General features: G+C 37.3%; 1 protein-coding gene across 2 annotated transcripts in view; it reads left to right on the top strand.

Annotated features, from left to right (window-relative positions):
- Positions 1–16,115, top strand: part of pex5lb (peroxisomal biogenesis factor 5-like b) — a 42,553-nt gene that overhangs the window by 10,815 nt on the left and 15,623 nt on the right. For both annotated transcript variants that reach the window (XM_055202701.2, XM_055202702.2), the window contains 5 exons: positions 3,344–3,455; positions 3,828–4,040; positions 6,494–6,623; positions 9,219–9,309; positions 11,490–11,576. In XM_055202701.2, coding sequence (XP_055058676.2) covers positions 3,344–3,455; positions 3,828–4,040; positions 6,494–6,623; positions 9,219–9,309; positions 11,490–11,576 — 633 coding nt within the window. The remainder of the gene's footprint in view (positions 1–3,343; positions 3,456–3,827; positions 4,041–6,493; positions 6,624–9,218; positions 9,310–11,489; positions 11,577–16,115) is intronic.

Below are 16,115 nucleotides of genomic sequence, written 5' to 3'. Positions count from 1 at the left end.
GCATGTTGATGTTACTTGCTGGCTGCTTGTTAGGGAATAATTTGACTGTAGGAGGAGGCAAATTAAAATGTGGATTTTGTGTATTTCTGCAGCAATGTGGGGTGCCGAATCTGCCGATGTGTTTCATGTTTATTGTTGTACCAGCTCTTTGTGTCTTAAACGAAGATTGGACTCAATCTTTGGCTGTCTGTGAAAAGCTTTAGCTCGCTTTTTGAGGATTATGTAATTTTTAAAGGCTTGTTTCTATTCCATTGGGAAACGGCAAAGAGCCATGGATTCCTCAATACTGCTCAATGGGGAATTTACTGCCAGTTACTATTGAAAGCATTAATACTGAAAATGAGCTTAATAAGGGCAGATAGCTTTTTCTGAACAAAAAAGCAAGTGAAATTTTATAATAATTGGTGAACTTTAGAGTTTAGAAAAATTGGTCTTAAAAGTCTATAAACTAAGCTACAATGAGCATCTTTGAGTTTTAAGTAAGAAACAGTTGAGTAAAGTTAAGAAATGTTTATTTTGACACAGGGTGTAAAGATTTTGTACTTGTATGTAGTCTTATATACCTCATGGTTTCTGTGTCCATGAAACACAAGGCTTATAAATAGGGATGCACCGATATGGAAATTTTGGCCGATACCGATAACTCTTAGTATTTAGGGGGCGATAACCGATATCTATAGGCCGATAAATATTCTTATTATTTTCACAATGAAAAACTCGCAGACCGCGGACATCTTGTCTTTGCGCTAGACTAGCATACTCTTCTTAAGCCCGCAACACGTGTCATCTTCGTGCTATGTCACAGAAAGCACCAATCAAAACTCCACATGGCCAGCAATGAGCAAGTGAAGTGGTTCAACAAACCAAAATAATCCATAATTTATCGGCTTTCATCTATCGGCCTAATTTTGCTATCAGACCGATAACCGATAATATTTTTAAAATAAGCAGTTATCGGGCGATAACGATATGTCGGCCGATATATCGTGCATCCCTACTTATAAATAAATCTGCCAATGATGACTTGTATTTATTGATGATTTATGACCTCTGTTGTAAAGTGAGAGGCACATTGATGACCCGTGACAAGGGCAATTCTTATTCTGTAAATGTTACCATTGCATTATTTCTTATTGCCAGATCCAAAGAAATTTGCTTCATATCCAGCCACACCACAGAATAATTGTTACATACATCATGTCAATGTAATATTTACAACAAGAGACCTTTCAATGGTCAAATTGTTGCCGCATTGTATCACTTTTACCAAAAGATGCATTACAACTGGCGGTAAGCATTGATTTATAAAGGGGACATTTCACAAGACTTTTTAAAAATGTAAAATTAATCTTTGGTGTCCCCAGAGTACATATGTGAAGTTCTAGTTCAAAATACCCAATAGATAATTTATTATAGCATGTTAAAATGTCCGCTTTGTATGTGTGAGCAAAAATGTGCAGTTTTGGGTGTGTCCTTTCAAATGCAAATGAGTTGATCTCTGCACTACATGGCAGTGTCATCGTTGGATAGTACAGATTAAGGGGCGGTATTATCCCCTTCTGACATCACAAGGAGAGCCAAATTTCAATGACCTATTTTTTCACATGCATGGTTTACCAAAACTAAGTTCCTGGGTTGATCTTTTTAACATTTTCTAGGTTGATAGAAGCACTAGTGACCCAATTATAGCACTTAGAAAAAGTCAGATTTTCATGATTGAACCTCTCAAAGCCTAATTTTAATAGAAACATCCACCAGTAATAGGACAGCTTCTCTCATATTGGGTTGTTTAAAATTGACAAACAATCTGAGGTAACTGTTTGGTTCATACAGCATATAATATAATTATGTAAAATTTGTTGAAGTAATAAGACATTATCATTTTTTTTATTGCATGCTGTAACCAAAAATCATGTATAAACATGAGACATAGGCAAGGTCTTCGTCGATAAAAGTGATTTAATAAATCCAAAGCGCGAACAATAGTCCATGGCATGACATAAACGAGGGCATAAACATGTCAGCATGCAACACAATAACAATCAAGAAGACAATAGACCAATGAGAACATGACACATGAAGTAATGAAAGCATGTGACGCATACAATGTATTTTAAGTTAAACTGTGTCATTTTGCACCATCAAATATAATTCGTTTTTAATAAATCGCTCTCCAGAATATATCATTGATCCAGAATGTTCCTTGCTGGTGAAATGATCTCCCGCCCTTCATCCAGCTGAAAACTCATCTCTTTCGAGAGCACTTAATCTTATACCTTGAAAAAGAAATGATTTCCCTTCCTTTAATCTTTCCCTATTCTATCCTACTCTTAAAGGGACATTCCACTTTTTTTGAAAATAATATGCTCATTTTTCAGGTCCCCTAGAGTTAAACATCTGATTCTTACTGTTTTGAAATCCATTCAGCTGGTCTCCGGGTCTGGCGCTAGCACTTTTAGCACAATCCATTGAATCTGATTAGACCATTAGCATTGTGCTAAAAAATTACCAAAGAGTTTGGATATTTTTCCTATTTAAAACTTAACTCTTCTGTAGTTACATCGTGTACTAAGATCGACAGAAAATTTAAAGTTCTGATTTAGGCAGATATGGCTAGGAACTATTCTCTCATTCTAGCGTAATAATCAAGGACTTTGCTGCTGTAACATGGCTGCAGGAGGTGCAATGATATTACGCACTGCCCGAAAATAGTTCCCTTGGTAACTTTCAATAGCAGGGGACTATTTTCGAGCAGTGCGTAATATGCGCCTGCTGCAGCCATGTTACATCAGCAAAGTCCTTGATTATTACGCCAGAATGAGAGTATAGTTCCTAGCCATATATATGCCTAGAAAATCGCAACTTTTATTTTTCTGTCATTCTTAGTACACGATGTAACTACAGAAGAGTCAGGTTTTAAATAGGAAAAATATCCAAACTCTTTGGTCATTTTTTAGCGCGATGCTAATAGTCTAATCAGATTCAATGGACTGTTCTAAGCTATGCTAAAAGTGCTAGCGCCAGACCTGGAAATCAGCTGAATGGATTCCAAAACGGTAAAAATCTAAATATTTAACTCTAGGGGAGCTGGAAAATGAGTATATTTTCAAAAAAAGTGGAATGTCCCTTTAAGCAAGGTCTGAAACTTGTATTGTGAACTTCTTGTGTCTGTTATTTGCCTCTTCACGATGACTCGCTTATTGCATTCCTCAGTTGTAAATCTCTTTGGATAAAATTAATAAATGTAAATGTAATAGGTTTTGCAAAAGCTCCACAAACGTTACAATTAATAGGGTGTGGGAAGAATAAAATAATTGTGTTTTTTTGTTCTGTTGTCTTGTAGTTGTGTAGTGAGCAGCAGGAGAGCCGGCCGTTGCTGAGTCCCTCCATCGATGACTTCCAGACTGAAAGCAAGAGTGATGGAGCCACACGACCAATCACCTCCAACACAGCAGGTTCCTCTATAATTATACTGCACTGTCATCTGTTCCTCCTGTTTGTCCCATTCATTTGTTCTGCTCTTTTTCTGTCCCATAGCTTAATTAAGGCATTGCAAAGTTCAGCAGCCAATATTTCTGCCTCAGAATGCTGTTGCCTCATTTACATAATATAGTAAGCAACCATCTAACAGCCACCCAAAATACCCCAGAAAACCCAGCCTAGAATAACAATGTGCTACAAACTACTTTGAATACCTTAGCTATTGCATAGCAACCCTGCCAGTCACCCAAAGCAAAACTTTGCATTGTGGAAGGAAGATTTGCATAGTTCTGGATCTTCAGAACATGTGCAGATATGGTTTCTGATGCATTCCTCCATGTTTTTAGTCTTGTCCACAGCATTAGATCTGGTGGACTTAAGTGAACCGTGTGAGAGGCGCTGGAGTTGGGACAGACGCAGTCCCCGCGGGTCTCGTAAGAACGGCTTCTCCAAAAGCAGCCTCCGCAGGAAGAAGACCGAAGAGACAGAGCTGATCCAGGTGGAGACTGAACCTTCATCTCCCAGTCCTTCCAATGCTGAAAGAGCCTCTTTAGATTCAGGTATATCTCTATAAAGGTACTTTAATTCTGTTAATTAAGTTTTTAATAATTGTATGTTGTAAAAGGTTGCCAGGGCTTCCCCCCCACCTACCTTTAATGGGAGAAACAATAAATTAGTGAAGTAGCCCTTACGAAAAAATTAACCATGGTTTTATTGTGGTAAAAGTGTAGTAACCATGGTTTTTTGGTGTATTGATTACTATCAGCAAAACCATGGTTTTACTACACCAACCATGGTTTATCTATGGTTTTAAATACCATGGTTGTCAAAATCATTGTTATTTTGTGGTGACCATGGTTTTTCCACAGTAACCAACTTAATTTTCGTAAGGGAGATGCAAGTAGAAGAGCTTCAAAGGTGATGTGTGTAATTTTTCGAGCGTTTACATTAACTCTGAAAAAGTGTTTAGTGCACACAACATTACTTGTGATTATTACACGGCAAAATGCTTGATTTTGATTGGCCAGTTGTGACATTCCAGAGTATGATATTCCGAGATTACGACCGCCTGAAACTAATAACACACAGCTGCATATGACATTATATTTACAAAATAGTGTGTTTGTGACATTTGAACATCTTAAAACCGAAAGTAAACTGGTTTTCCTCGCAGAACGTCTGCATTCATAAAAAAAAGCAAATAAAATTAATATTTTATGTTCCTTATCTTACTTATGAGGTAAATAGCAGCATAATTTACAGGCAGCCAGTTGTTATAGCGAAATATTATAAGAAATAATAAGTTACAGCAGGGAAAATAAGTATTTGACACATCAGCATTTTTATCAGTAAGGGGATTTCTCAGTGGGCTATTGACACACAATTTCCACCAGATGTAGCCATCAAGCCAAATATTGCATTCATACAAAGAAATCAGAACATTTAAGTATACAAGTTGCATCATAATAATAGACTCTCACACGGAGTCTTTGAGTTGCCCGCCAAACACATTCTATTAATACTCTCAATTTCAATATTTATTTATTTATTTATTACATATTTTTATATTAGCTTAGCTTCTTTAGTGTATTTTAACATTTAAAATAATGATCAAACATATTAACTCTTTCACCGCCAGCATTTTTTAAAAAAGTTGCCAGCCAGCGCCAGCGTTTTCATGATTTTCACCAAAGTTTAATGCCTTCCAGAAAATGTTCTTCTTCAGATATATAAACATACAATATACCAAATGAAAGAACAGACCCTCTGCTTTCAAAAAAAAAAAAAAACGTTTCATCCTACCTTGAGTAGTTCTTTGGTAATCAGCTTTTGAATATGGGTAGGTTTCTGCAAAAACACCACATTTAAAAAAAAAAAAATGAGATAATTCCATGTTTGTGACGGACTTTTCATAGCGATCCCATTCAGAGCGATCTTTTAAACAGACACGGACATGCAGCAGCTTGCCAGAGTGCAATACTTCCGGGTTTAAAAATTTGCGGAAGGGTGCCACCTGGTGGATAATAGCGGTATTGCGGAAAGACGGAAAATCTCGTCATTGGCGGGGAAGCGTTTTCTCTTAATTGACGAGATATCTCGTCAATGGCGGGGAAAGAGTTAACAAGTAAAACAAAAAAGTTTTGTGTAGCCCTCCAGATTGTTTTATCTATTGTGGTAGTCCTTGCTCACAAAAAGGTTGGAGACTCCTGAGGTACAAACTGGCACAAAGCAAAATCCTACAGGATCGGGCATTATATTTTACCACGGTTACCCTGACCTGGATTCACTACATAACTGCTGGATCTTCCCACCATGAACAAAACTGTTAATTAATAAAACCCATTAGAAAAGTTGTCCCTTATAATTTGTGAAAGAACAGAGATTAAATAGATTTCTTTTAATCAGTTTAAGAGATGCTCATGATTAAACTTACAGTTGATTTAATTCAGGCTCTCAATGTAATTAGATTTTTGCTATGTTTTCCCTCTTCATCAGAAAACAGTTAATTTGGCATCAACACTGAGTTTAGCATATGATTAAATTTAATGGAGCAGAACTGAAACGCTGTAAAATTATGGAAAGGCCCAAGTAGAAATGTATTCATTTTTATTTCAACCATGTCGTTTGTCTGCAGCTTACACTAGATGTGGTTTTAAATTAAACACTACACTGGTTTATCTTAATCCTCTGGAAAGCATTAAACAACTTGCAGTGTAAAGTTCATTTCCAGTAGATTACGCCTTAAGCTACTGTAAGCCAAGCATTGGTGTGTTTTCCCTGTTGTACTAAATTTATCATCCAACAGCGCGACCGCTTTTATTCAATTGCGAGCCGCAGGCTACAATCTGGTTGCGAACGGCAAGCCTTGACCTATCAGATATATTCCTTACGTGCTGCTGGATAAGGCTAGCTTTGCACTGATATATTGTTTCATTAAATAGCACAAAATTTATGACGGCCTGTCGTTTATGATTTTCTGTCTCACGGCATGCTAACTGTCCTTTCTCTTCAGTGAGCAGCTCGCCCCTGGAGAAATGGGAAGAGGTGAGCCTTCACCCAGACAGTGCCTTGAATGGAGGGAGGAAGTGGAGGTATGAGAGGAAGAGATGCACCTCCAACCATTCTTCCAGTGAGCTTCTGTGGTATGGCCAGCTCTCGTTACGTCTGTTTACACTAAATAAGGGCTCTTTTATGGGTAAGAAATGTGTGAGATCAGTTTGAAGGTCAGTTTGAAATCAAGGGGGAATGCAGCAAATTGGATTTCCGAAAGCATGAAGTGCCTATATCGCTACGAAAGTTGCTTGCTTTTGTCAAATTTTGATTGCATGATGGCCACGCAGCCACAAACAGCCAAAAGAAGCTAAACAGTTCAAACAGACCACTAGGGTGCTGGGCTCCTGGGTGCATGTGAGGGGAAACCTTTTTCATGTAAATGAGCATTTTTTTCAGCCTCCTATGTTTTGGTTCAGCAATTTTACTTTACATATAATGAAAATCAGATTTTTTTCCATGATTAAGTGCTTTAATTGAGTCCCCAGTGCTTCTATCAACCTAGAAAATGTGAAAAAGAACAACCCAGTAACTTAGTTTTGGTAAACCATTCTCTGCAAGCATGTGAAAAAAATAGGTCATTGAAATTTAGCTCCCCTGGTGATGTCAGAAGGGGATAATACTGCCCCTTAATCTGCACTATCCAACCACGACACTGCCAAGGACACACCCAAAAACGGCTCATTTTTGCTCACACCTACAAAGTGGCAATTTTAACATGTTATAATAAATTATCTATGTGGTATTTTGAGCTAAAACTTCACATATGTACTCTGGGGACACCAAAGATTTATTCGACATCTTAACAAAGTCTCGTGAAATGTCCCCTTTAATGGCAATGAGAAGGTTTAAATGTCTTATTTTCATGAATGCCACTTCAGTTATTTAATTCATATTTAACCAATATTTTGATGCAGAACCCTCTAAGTGCCTGCAAAATCACTAAGATACGACAAAACATTGCATATTAGGGGGCATTCTGATTCATGTGGTGGCCACATTTGATTTGTATTCAGGTCCAAGTACTCATAAGGGACCTAGTCTCACATAGCCAGACTGAAGGTCTGGGAGCCATGGCCACTTTGAATTGCCAAGGACCGCCCAAGAGTCCATATGACTAACACGTAAAGCAAATGATCACTTTTCGCATTGTGCTGCGTCAAGGGTGTAAAAAATTCGTCCACAATAACAGACCTGTGTGCAACCATCATTTACGAACGTCTCTAAAGTTTATAACAACAATGGCAAACACAGGGTTTCCCGAAGCACTTTGCAGTTCGGGTGGCCCACCTAAGCTAGGAAACCTTACCGGCTTAACTAGGTCCTCCAAAAAAAAACAAATTTCGCTGCACAAAAGGCCGTGAAGTGCATCTCGGAGAATAGCGCGGACGCGCTTCACACCACGCGCGGCACGCGGTTACTGTCTGCAGGATAGCCAGTTTATAAAACGCGTGTCCGTGAGAATTGTAAGTGGACTTATGTTTTGGGTTAATTTAAGCCTGTTATTGTATTAGTCTATAGTTCTTGCAAATTTAAAGTAAGTTAATGTTAGCTGGTGATTTTGAGCAACCTAGCTAGGTTGCACGTGCCTGTTGATTCGATATAATTGTTGAGCGCTCTTGCTCAAGTTATTTTTTTGCATTATTTACATGCTACAGTAGTTACACTCCTTTGAGATAATGTCATTAATAGTGGGAAATAATCAGTTTTTACAGTCTTCACGCTATCTATCATCGATCGCCATTCAGATTCAGTTTATGTTTATTAACCCTTTAGTTTCACTTCATCACGCAGCTATTCCCGTTTTAGGTATCTGTTAAAAACATTTAATTCATTAATAATCTAGTATGTGTTCATTTTCTGTCATATTTTCTTCAAAATTTAGTTTTATTTGAGTGTTTTTAATAAAAATATTTTCATTTTCATTATGATGCGTATGAACCGCCCCTTTGATTGCCACGCCCCCGCCCACCGTCCCAACCCTACCACCTAAACTACCATATTTTCTGCAAAGACACTAAAAAATCTTGCATACTTTTAGAAATGCATCGTTTATTCGACTTTAAAGAAGCATATTGTCACTGATGTAAAGGCGCCACACAAACGACTCCGGGCAAACATGTGTAATTCAACCAATCAGAGGATGACTTCGAATCTGCTAAGTTTTTTCAGATAAGTGTTTTGTATGTATCAGACTTTGAGTCAACGGTACGTGACGTCTGAGGCTGACCCAAGTTTAAATGTCATTTCGCAAGCCTTCCATCTAATTCGTTTTCTGTGCACTTCGAGGACTTTTGAATCTGCCAACAAATCAGTATTTCTGAGTGGCCTGAGGTCGGAATTTGATGAACTTATAATACGTGCCAAGAGCATTCGGTCAATATCATTATTTAATTTTTAAAAAAGGTGGCATGTAGCGGCTTTAAATAGGGATTACTGGGGTGCCCACATACTATTTTAAGTCATTTAATGACAGCCTACCAGAAGAAAACATATGGGCAGCGGGAGGTGAGGGCATCTCCATTCACTTGTTATAAAAGACAAATCAATACAGTACATTTTTAAGAGCATCATCATTCATAATGGATGTCAGATTTGGACAGTTAATTCAGTTGTCTCTGTGCGGTATAGTCATTATTGCCAAAAAATAATAACATTAATGATTTGTGGCATCTCTTTCTCTTCAGGTCTGCCGATTTCAAAACAGATTTCTCTAACAGGCATAGCGCCCTGGAGCTCAGCATTAGCACCGAATCAGACCCTGGACCGGCACCTGAGGTATCATACGCACTAATGATAGTTTGATCTCATGAATCACAATGTAAAAGACTACAGCAGTGTTTAGTATTGATCTTCTTTCCATACGTTCTCAGAGAAAGGTTTTTCTGTGTGTCTAAAGTGAAACAAACCCTCCCTGCGGCCTTTGGTGGAACAAAATTGTTTCATTAGATAAAGAACCAAATACTTGTGGGGATTGATACTCGGAATAGTGAGGCGAGGTAACGCTAGAGAAGCACAATTTATATACCCATACATCTTTGCACCTGACAGATACAGAATGTTACTATAAAAGGCCTTCCATGTTTTATAGCTCACTTGATGGAAGGGGACAAATTTGTTTTTTGTTGAAGTGCAGAATGTACAGAAATGTGCACTTTTTCTGAGCATGAACTACAAACAAGTTTTTCATCTGACAGATTTTATATTTGTCAGAATAAATTATTATGATTCTGAGATATACAGTAAGCTAAAAATAGTTATCGTCTTGAATGTTATCTTATTAGACAAATAAAAAGAGGACCCAAAAACTATTTTAGTTTTTAAATTATTCTGTTTTGAAATGCAGGCTAAATCTCATAAGATTATAAAAATTAAAGTTTGATTTTAATCATTGATTTCAATATGTTATTACTCAGTCAATATTAACTGATTCCCCGCCAGCCATTTTTTTGAAAAGTTGCCCAACAGCATTTTTTTGTGATTTTCACAAGGTTTCACAAAATGCCTTCCAGAAAAATGTGCTTCTAAAAATATATAAACATACAAATATATCAAATGAAAGAACAGACCCTCTGCTTTCAAACAAACAAAATGGGAATTTTTTTTTCATCCTATCTATATTTTTTCTCTGCTTATAAACTCTTAAATATGGGTATTTTTCTTTAATAATAATTATTTGTAAGCAAAAAGCTGGAATAAAAGCATTTTTGTGAAGAGAGATCAGATTCAGAACGATTATCAGAACATACATAGAGTTTAAAATTAGTAAATAACGTTTTGGCTTCAGTTTTTTCATGAATTGGGTAATCTAGTGGATAATCGCAGTGTTGCAGATATAACAAAAAAATTCTTCAAAAACACTTTTATGCAAATGTTTTCTCTTAATTGACGAGATAACTCGTCAATGGCGGGGAAAGAGTTAAAAGTATCAAGGTTATTTTCCACTGAATGTTCTTTAAAGGACAAGTTTGGTATTTTACACATAAAGCCCTGTTTTCAGATTGTTTATGATGAAATAGAACGGTTTTGACTGAAATTTGGACATATGATGCTGGCCCGAGAATTTTTCAGTTTCTGTTGTATCAGCCCCCACCTCTACAATGGGTGTATAGGTGCACTGAAACAATCCTTCCTAAAATGCATTAAACTTTCGTTTACAAAGATGTGAAACCCACCGAATGGTCAGGGGCGTTCACCGACACGCTCACACAAAAATCGCTGCAAAAGATGCTTTCCAACAGCTGTTTTAGCATTCGTTGTTAACTTGTGGACCTATTTTTCCAAACGCCTCACACCTGTATATTCTTCCGTTGAGAGCTTGAATAATAGACACTCCAGCCCAGTTGGTGGCGATAATACACCTTTGCCAATTGCAAGAATAGAAACAAAGTTCTCGGCGCGGAGTAATACCGTACGTCACAGCACATCTAATACAAGTCAATGGAGTTGGACAAAAACTACGATAAAACAGCTGTTGGAAAGCGTCTTTTGCAGCGATTTTTGTGTGAGCATATCAGTGAACACCCCTGATCACTCGATGAGTTTCACATCTTTGTAGACGAGGGTTTAGTGCATTTTGGGAAGAATTGTTCCGGTGCACCTATACAGCCATTGTAGAGGTGGGGGTTGATACTTCAAACACCCGAAAATTCTCGGGCCAGCATCATATGTCCAAATTTCAGTCAAAACCGTTCTATTTCATCATAAACAATCTGAAAACAGGGCTTTAAGTGTAAAATACCGAACTTGTACTTTAAATAATAAATTATCAGAAGTTGTTAACATTTTTAATTGTGACTTGTGTACAAATACTTTTTTAGAGGGGGGCACTGTATACTAAAATGAAAATTACCCATAACTTTAAAGTTTCCTATTTAGCATGATCTGAGTACAGTATTACTAAGCGACTGCTGTCTGACCTTGTCTGCATGTATGTCTATGGCCATCTGCATTCACAGCGGCCGAAGCCCCAGCTGGGCAGAGTTTTACTGGGGAGACAACACTCATTAGAGGAGGAGTTTGTCCGAGCCAAGGCTGCTGTGGAGGTGAGACCCTACAACACACACATACACTTACAAAAAAGTTATTTATTCATGAAAGTTTGGATAAAGTCTTCTTTGATGACAGACAAATGTTATCTAAGGACTTGTTCACATTGTATCTAGTCACCTGGGAATTGCAGTTTCTTGCATTTTGTAAGGTCAGTCTCACCCTGTGAGTTAAGACTGCATAATTGGTGTATTTTTAGCTCAAGAGTGCAACATCAACACAAACAACATCTCAGACAAGCTGGTTTATGATGATGTCAGCTCTTACTTTTCTAGTCTCGCATACAGAAATGCTTATTGGGCAGTAATATTCATGAGACATTTATTGTAAAATAATGCGCTCAATAAAGATAAATGGCAAAAGCCAGAGCAGCTGTGTAGCTATATTTAACAGTGACACTGAGATACAATCAATATCCTGATGCAGTCTTTTAAAAAGCACCAATGGTCCGATTCACGTTTTTACATTTCCTTTGGTGTGTAAGTGTGTATTAGTACATGTTAATGATATTCAAATGGTACGAATCCCAAAGTAAACAATGACGCGAGTTATCGTCTATAACGTAAATCTCTTTTCTTGAACTACAATAAACAAACAGATTGTAGTCAACAGTTTACTTTCTGGGATTGGTGATGTAGACAAGACCAACATTATCATAATTCCTCTCGCTTTGGACTTACAGCCTGTAAGTTAACTCCTGTCGTATTGCATTGTGCGCAAATCTTTCAAACATGGTAAGGAGCGTCACATTTTTCAGATGACGTCAGAGGTATTCAGACCAATCCCAACGTACAGATTAGCTGGCCAATCAGGGACACAGAGTTTTTCAAATTCGTGCGTTTCAGGAAGAGAGTTAAATCTGGTTTTAATTTTTTTATTTTTAATCATAAACCACGCAAACACATTGTATTATACCAAATACACAAAATAATGTTGTTTTTTCCCTACTGAATAAACCAGCTTAAACCAGCATAAACTGTTAAGATGGTGTTGGTCTCCCTGCTTGGTATTACCTGGTTTTGCTGGTGTAGCAAGCTGGTCTAGCTGTGTTTTGGTCACTTTTTAATATAGTCTAGGTGGATTTAGCTGGTCAGGCTGGAAGACCAGCTGATCCACCAGCTTTTCGAGCTAAAACCATGCTACCAGCTTATGCTGGTCTTAGCTGGATTTTTCAGTAGTGTTTCCATAGAAAGCGTGAATCTGCCTGCTGTAACTTTTGTAGTACGTCATCCAATGCATTTTTCTCAAAAATAGCAACGTTTATTATTAAAATAATTTGTCCAGGTTTGATATGAATGATGATGCAAGAAGAAGAATGAGTCAGTGTTTATATTCCTGGTATTCAAATAATGGCACTGTTATATATAATGATCTAATACTGACAGGAAAAAAAACTTTAATGTGTATTTACTGTATGTATTACTACATTAGAATTAAAGCCAAGATGTACAGGTTTTTATTTTAAAATAAATTATTCTAAACCAAGTATTAGTAAGCCATTTGAAACACTTTGGGCCCTATAATAACAATCTAAGTGCATTATCTAAAGCGCACGGCCGTTTCAGCACTCGGACAGTGCCATGGGATTTTTACTAAGCATTACTTTATGGGGACATATTATGAGATTTTTTTAAGATGTAAACTTATTCTTTGGTGTCCCCAGAGTGCGTAATTGAAGTTCTAGCTCAAAATACCACACAGATAATTCATTACAGCATGTTAAAATTGCCACTTTGTAGGCCTGAGCAAAAGTGTGCTGTTTTTGGGTGTGTCATTTAAATGCAAATGGGCGGATGAAGTGCAAACACTGATCACAATGATGGTGGTTTGTTGCAATTGAAACTCAATTGTGCTGTGAATTATTTTCTCTCTCTCTTTCTCTATGTACTAAATGGCTGTGCTGTGGTTGGATAGTGCAGATAAAGGGGGCGGTTTTATCCTATTCTGACATCACAATAGGAGCCAAATTACAATTACCTATTTTTTAACATGCTTGCAAAGAATGGTTTACCAAAAGTTACTGGGTTGATCTTTTTCACATTTTCTAGGTTGATAGAAGCACTAGGGACACAATAATAGCACTTAATCATGGAAAAATCAGATTTTCATAATATGTCCCTTTAAAATGTTTCTCATCTCACCATATCCAGAGTCATCATATACAATACATCAGTAGGGTAGCATTTAAAAAACATTTAAAAATAGATGCATTTGTTTAAAGCTCTTTGTGCCTTCTAACGTATCCTTATTAGTCCTCATTTATGTCCAAGAGACTCAATAATAATATTTTACATTCAATCCTTTAATCTTTCATATTTAAAAGCGTTTTTGTGCATTCATGTATGTGATAAGCAAACCCGCGTTGTCGTCCCGTTTATACTGTAGGCACATAATTTACTGCGCTCTTTAAATAACAAAAAACATTGTGCCATTGACTTTTGACCAGGTTTTTGTTGGTCAATGGCATAGTCTATTTTAGTTGCCTCAAAATAGCAACTCGCCAACAATGCGCCTGAACGCACCTCGTTTTCAGACCAGAACGCCCATGGGCGCAAATGCATTTGCTATTTTAACAACGTGGCGCTAAACATGAAAGTGATAATTGCGCCGGGTTGAAACTAGCAAAAGACTGCGCTGCATTGCGCCGGGTGTATGATAGAGCCCCTTGTCTTTGTGGTGCTATCAAAAATTTTCCTTTTTTCTCATCCTATTGTTTGTGGAGTCACCTGTTCACAGAGCAATGGCTGACGGGGGAGTGTTCATTAAACTAGTTTGAAGACAGCATTTCAGTATATGTAATGCATACTTAATTTAAATACTAAAGTTGTAATACTAAAAGCTTATACATGGTGCTTGTAAGAGGAAATCAAACATATTTAAAACAGTGAACAGTGGTTGAAACTGTGAAGCAGGTGTGCCTGTGCCAGCGGGCGATTATTTGGGCATAGATGAATGACTCTGAAGATCCCGCACGGTGTTGCATCTGCACAGCGCCTCTTCATCATGGCGACAAAAGTGCTTGAAGGAAATGCAATCTAGGACAAGATTGATCATCCGTATTCCATCGGAGTGACTATTTATTTAGATTTAATCTAGCCCGGCATATCAGTCATGCAAATGGAAAAGGATAAGTGTGTGTGACTGTCTGTACTTGTGAGTGTTTTTTGTGTGTCTAGTAGTGGATTTTTTGTGATGAATTGGCTCATCTCGTGTGTGCCTTCATCACAGACGCAGCACTCTTCCTCATTTCCTCTTAATGCAAATACTAAATAGAGAATCAACGGGAGGAGGATCGTTGAAGCTTAAGCGATTGTTTTTGTGTCACAAGATTAATTTCAGCTGCCAGGAAAATAAAAACACTCAAGATATGTTTGATGAGTCTGCTCTTAAGGGAGCCAGAAACAAAACAAAGAATGAATGGTAGATGAATGTACAAATGAATGACGGGTCTTTTGGATCATGTCACTGGAGAGAATGGGGTTCAAAGGGTCAGCTGCTGTTTGAGCCTGATAAAAACGTGGCAGGTGGGCGATTTAAATGAAGAAGGCTGATTGCACCCGTTCATTGAAATGATGATGATTTTCAGCCTCGGATGTTCAGAGGAAATGTAGATGACAGTGAATATGTTTACACGCACAAGAATATTTTCATATTAATTATAGTGTAATTCAATTATGTGGATAGCAATGTATACAGGAATATTTAAACCGATTTGGAGCACGTAATCCTCCAGCTGAGTGTACAGTATTTATATAAGAAACATACTTTTTCAGCATATGCATTTTGACTGCAATAAAAAGGGTGGTCACTTTTTTATTTGTATTTTACAATAAGCACATATGCAGACACATAAATGCGCATGCACACAAAGAGTCAGGTAATGATAATACTTCCTCTTGAGGTTTAAAGTCAATGATACACTTTAACTGGAATCTGCTCTGACTATATAGCTATAAAAAGATCTGACATTATAAAGCTCAGTGAATAAATACTGTACGCACACGCATTGTAAACTACTTTTGCTGATCTCTCAGATTGATATAAACTAGATACTGCATGAAATCAGAGAGGTCTGTCAGTAATCCAGTTATTAATGTGCTTCCTGCAGATGATGGCAAATGTATAAAGATGAATATGGATCTTTTCTTTTGACCTTGCGGTTTCAAATAACAAAGTGTCATTTATAAACATGCCACCCTGACATAGATCTTCGTCTTAACGTTAAAACATTAAAACTGTGTGTTATTAAGCCTCCCATTATAAAACAACGTCATTCTAGGAAATTAGAAACTGATCTTAAATCTACTTTTTATATGAAAAGGTGGTATGCTCACAGCTTGGAGAGAAATGGTATCTGTAAGGATTTTGACCATATCATACTAATCATAATACTGGAAATGCTCTCATCTGAGCTACAAATAAAAACAGTTTGTCCTTATAAAACCAAAGCACACTTGTATTTTGTTGCTCCTATGTGGAACAATAAGAAATAAAAAGAACACAGACTGGACAGTAAAATTGTGTAAAGTATAGTA

Source organism: Misgurnus anguillicaudatus, chromosome 2 (assembly GCF_027580225.2).
Source record: "Misgurnus anguillicaudatus chromosome 2, ASM2758022v2, whole genome shotgun sequence".
Taxonomy (NCBI): Eukaryota; Metazoa; Chordata; class Actinopteri; order Cypriniformes; family Cobitidae; genus Misgurnus; species Misgurnus anguillicaudatus.
Note: the sequence above shows the minus strand (reverse complement) of the source record. Positions and strands in the feature narration are given on the sequence as shown.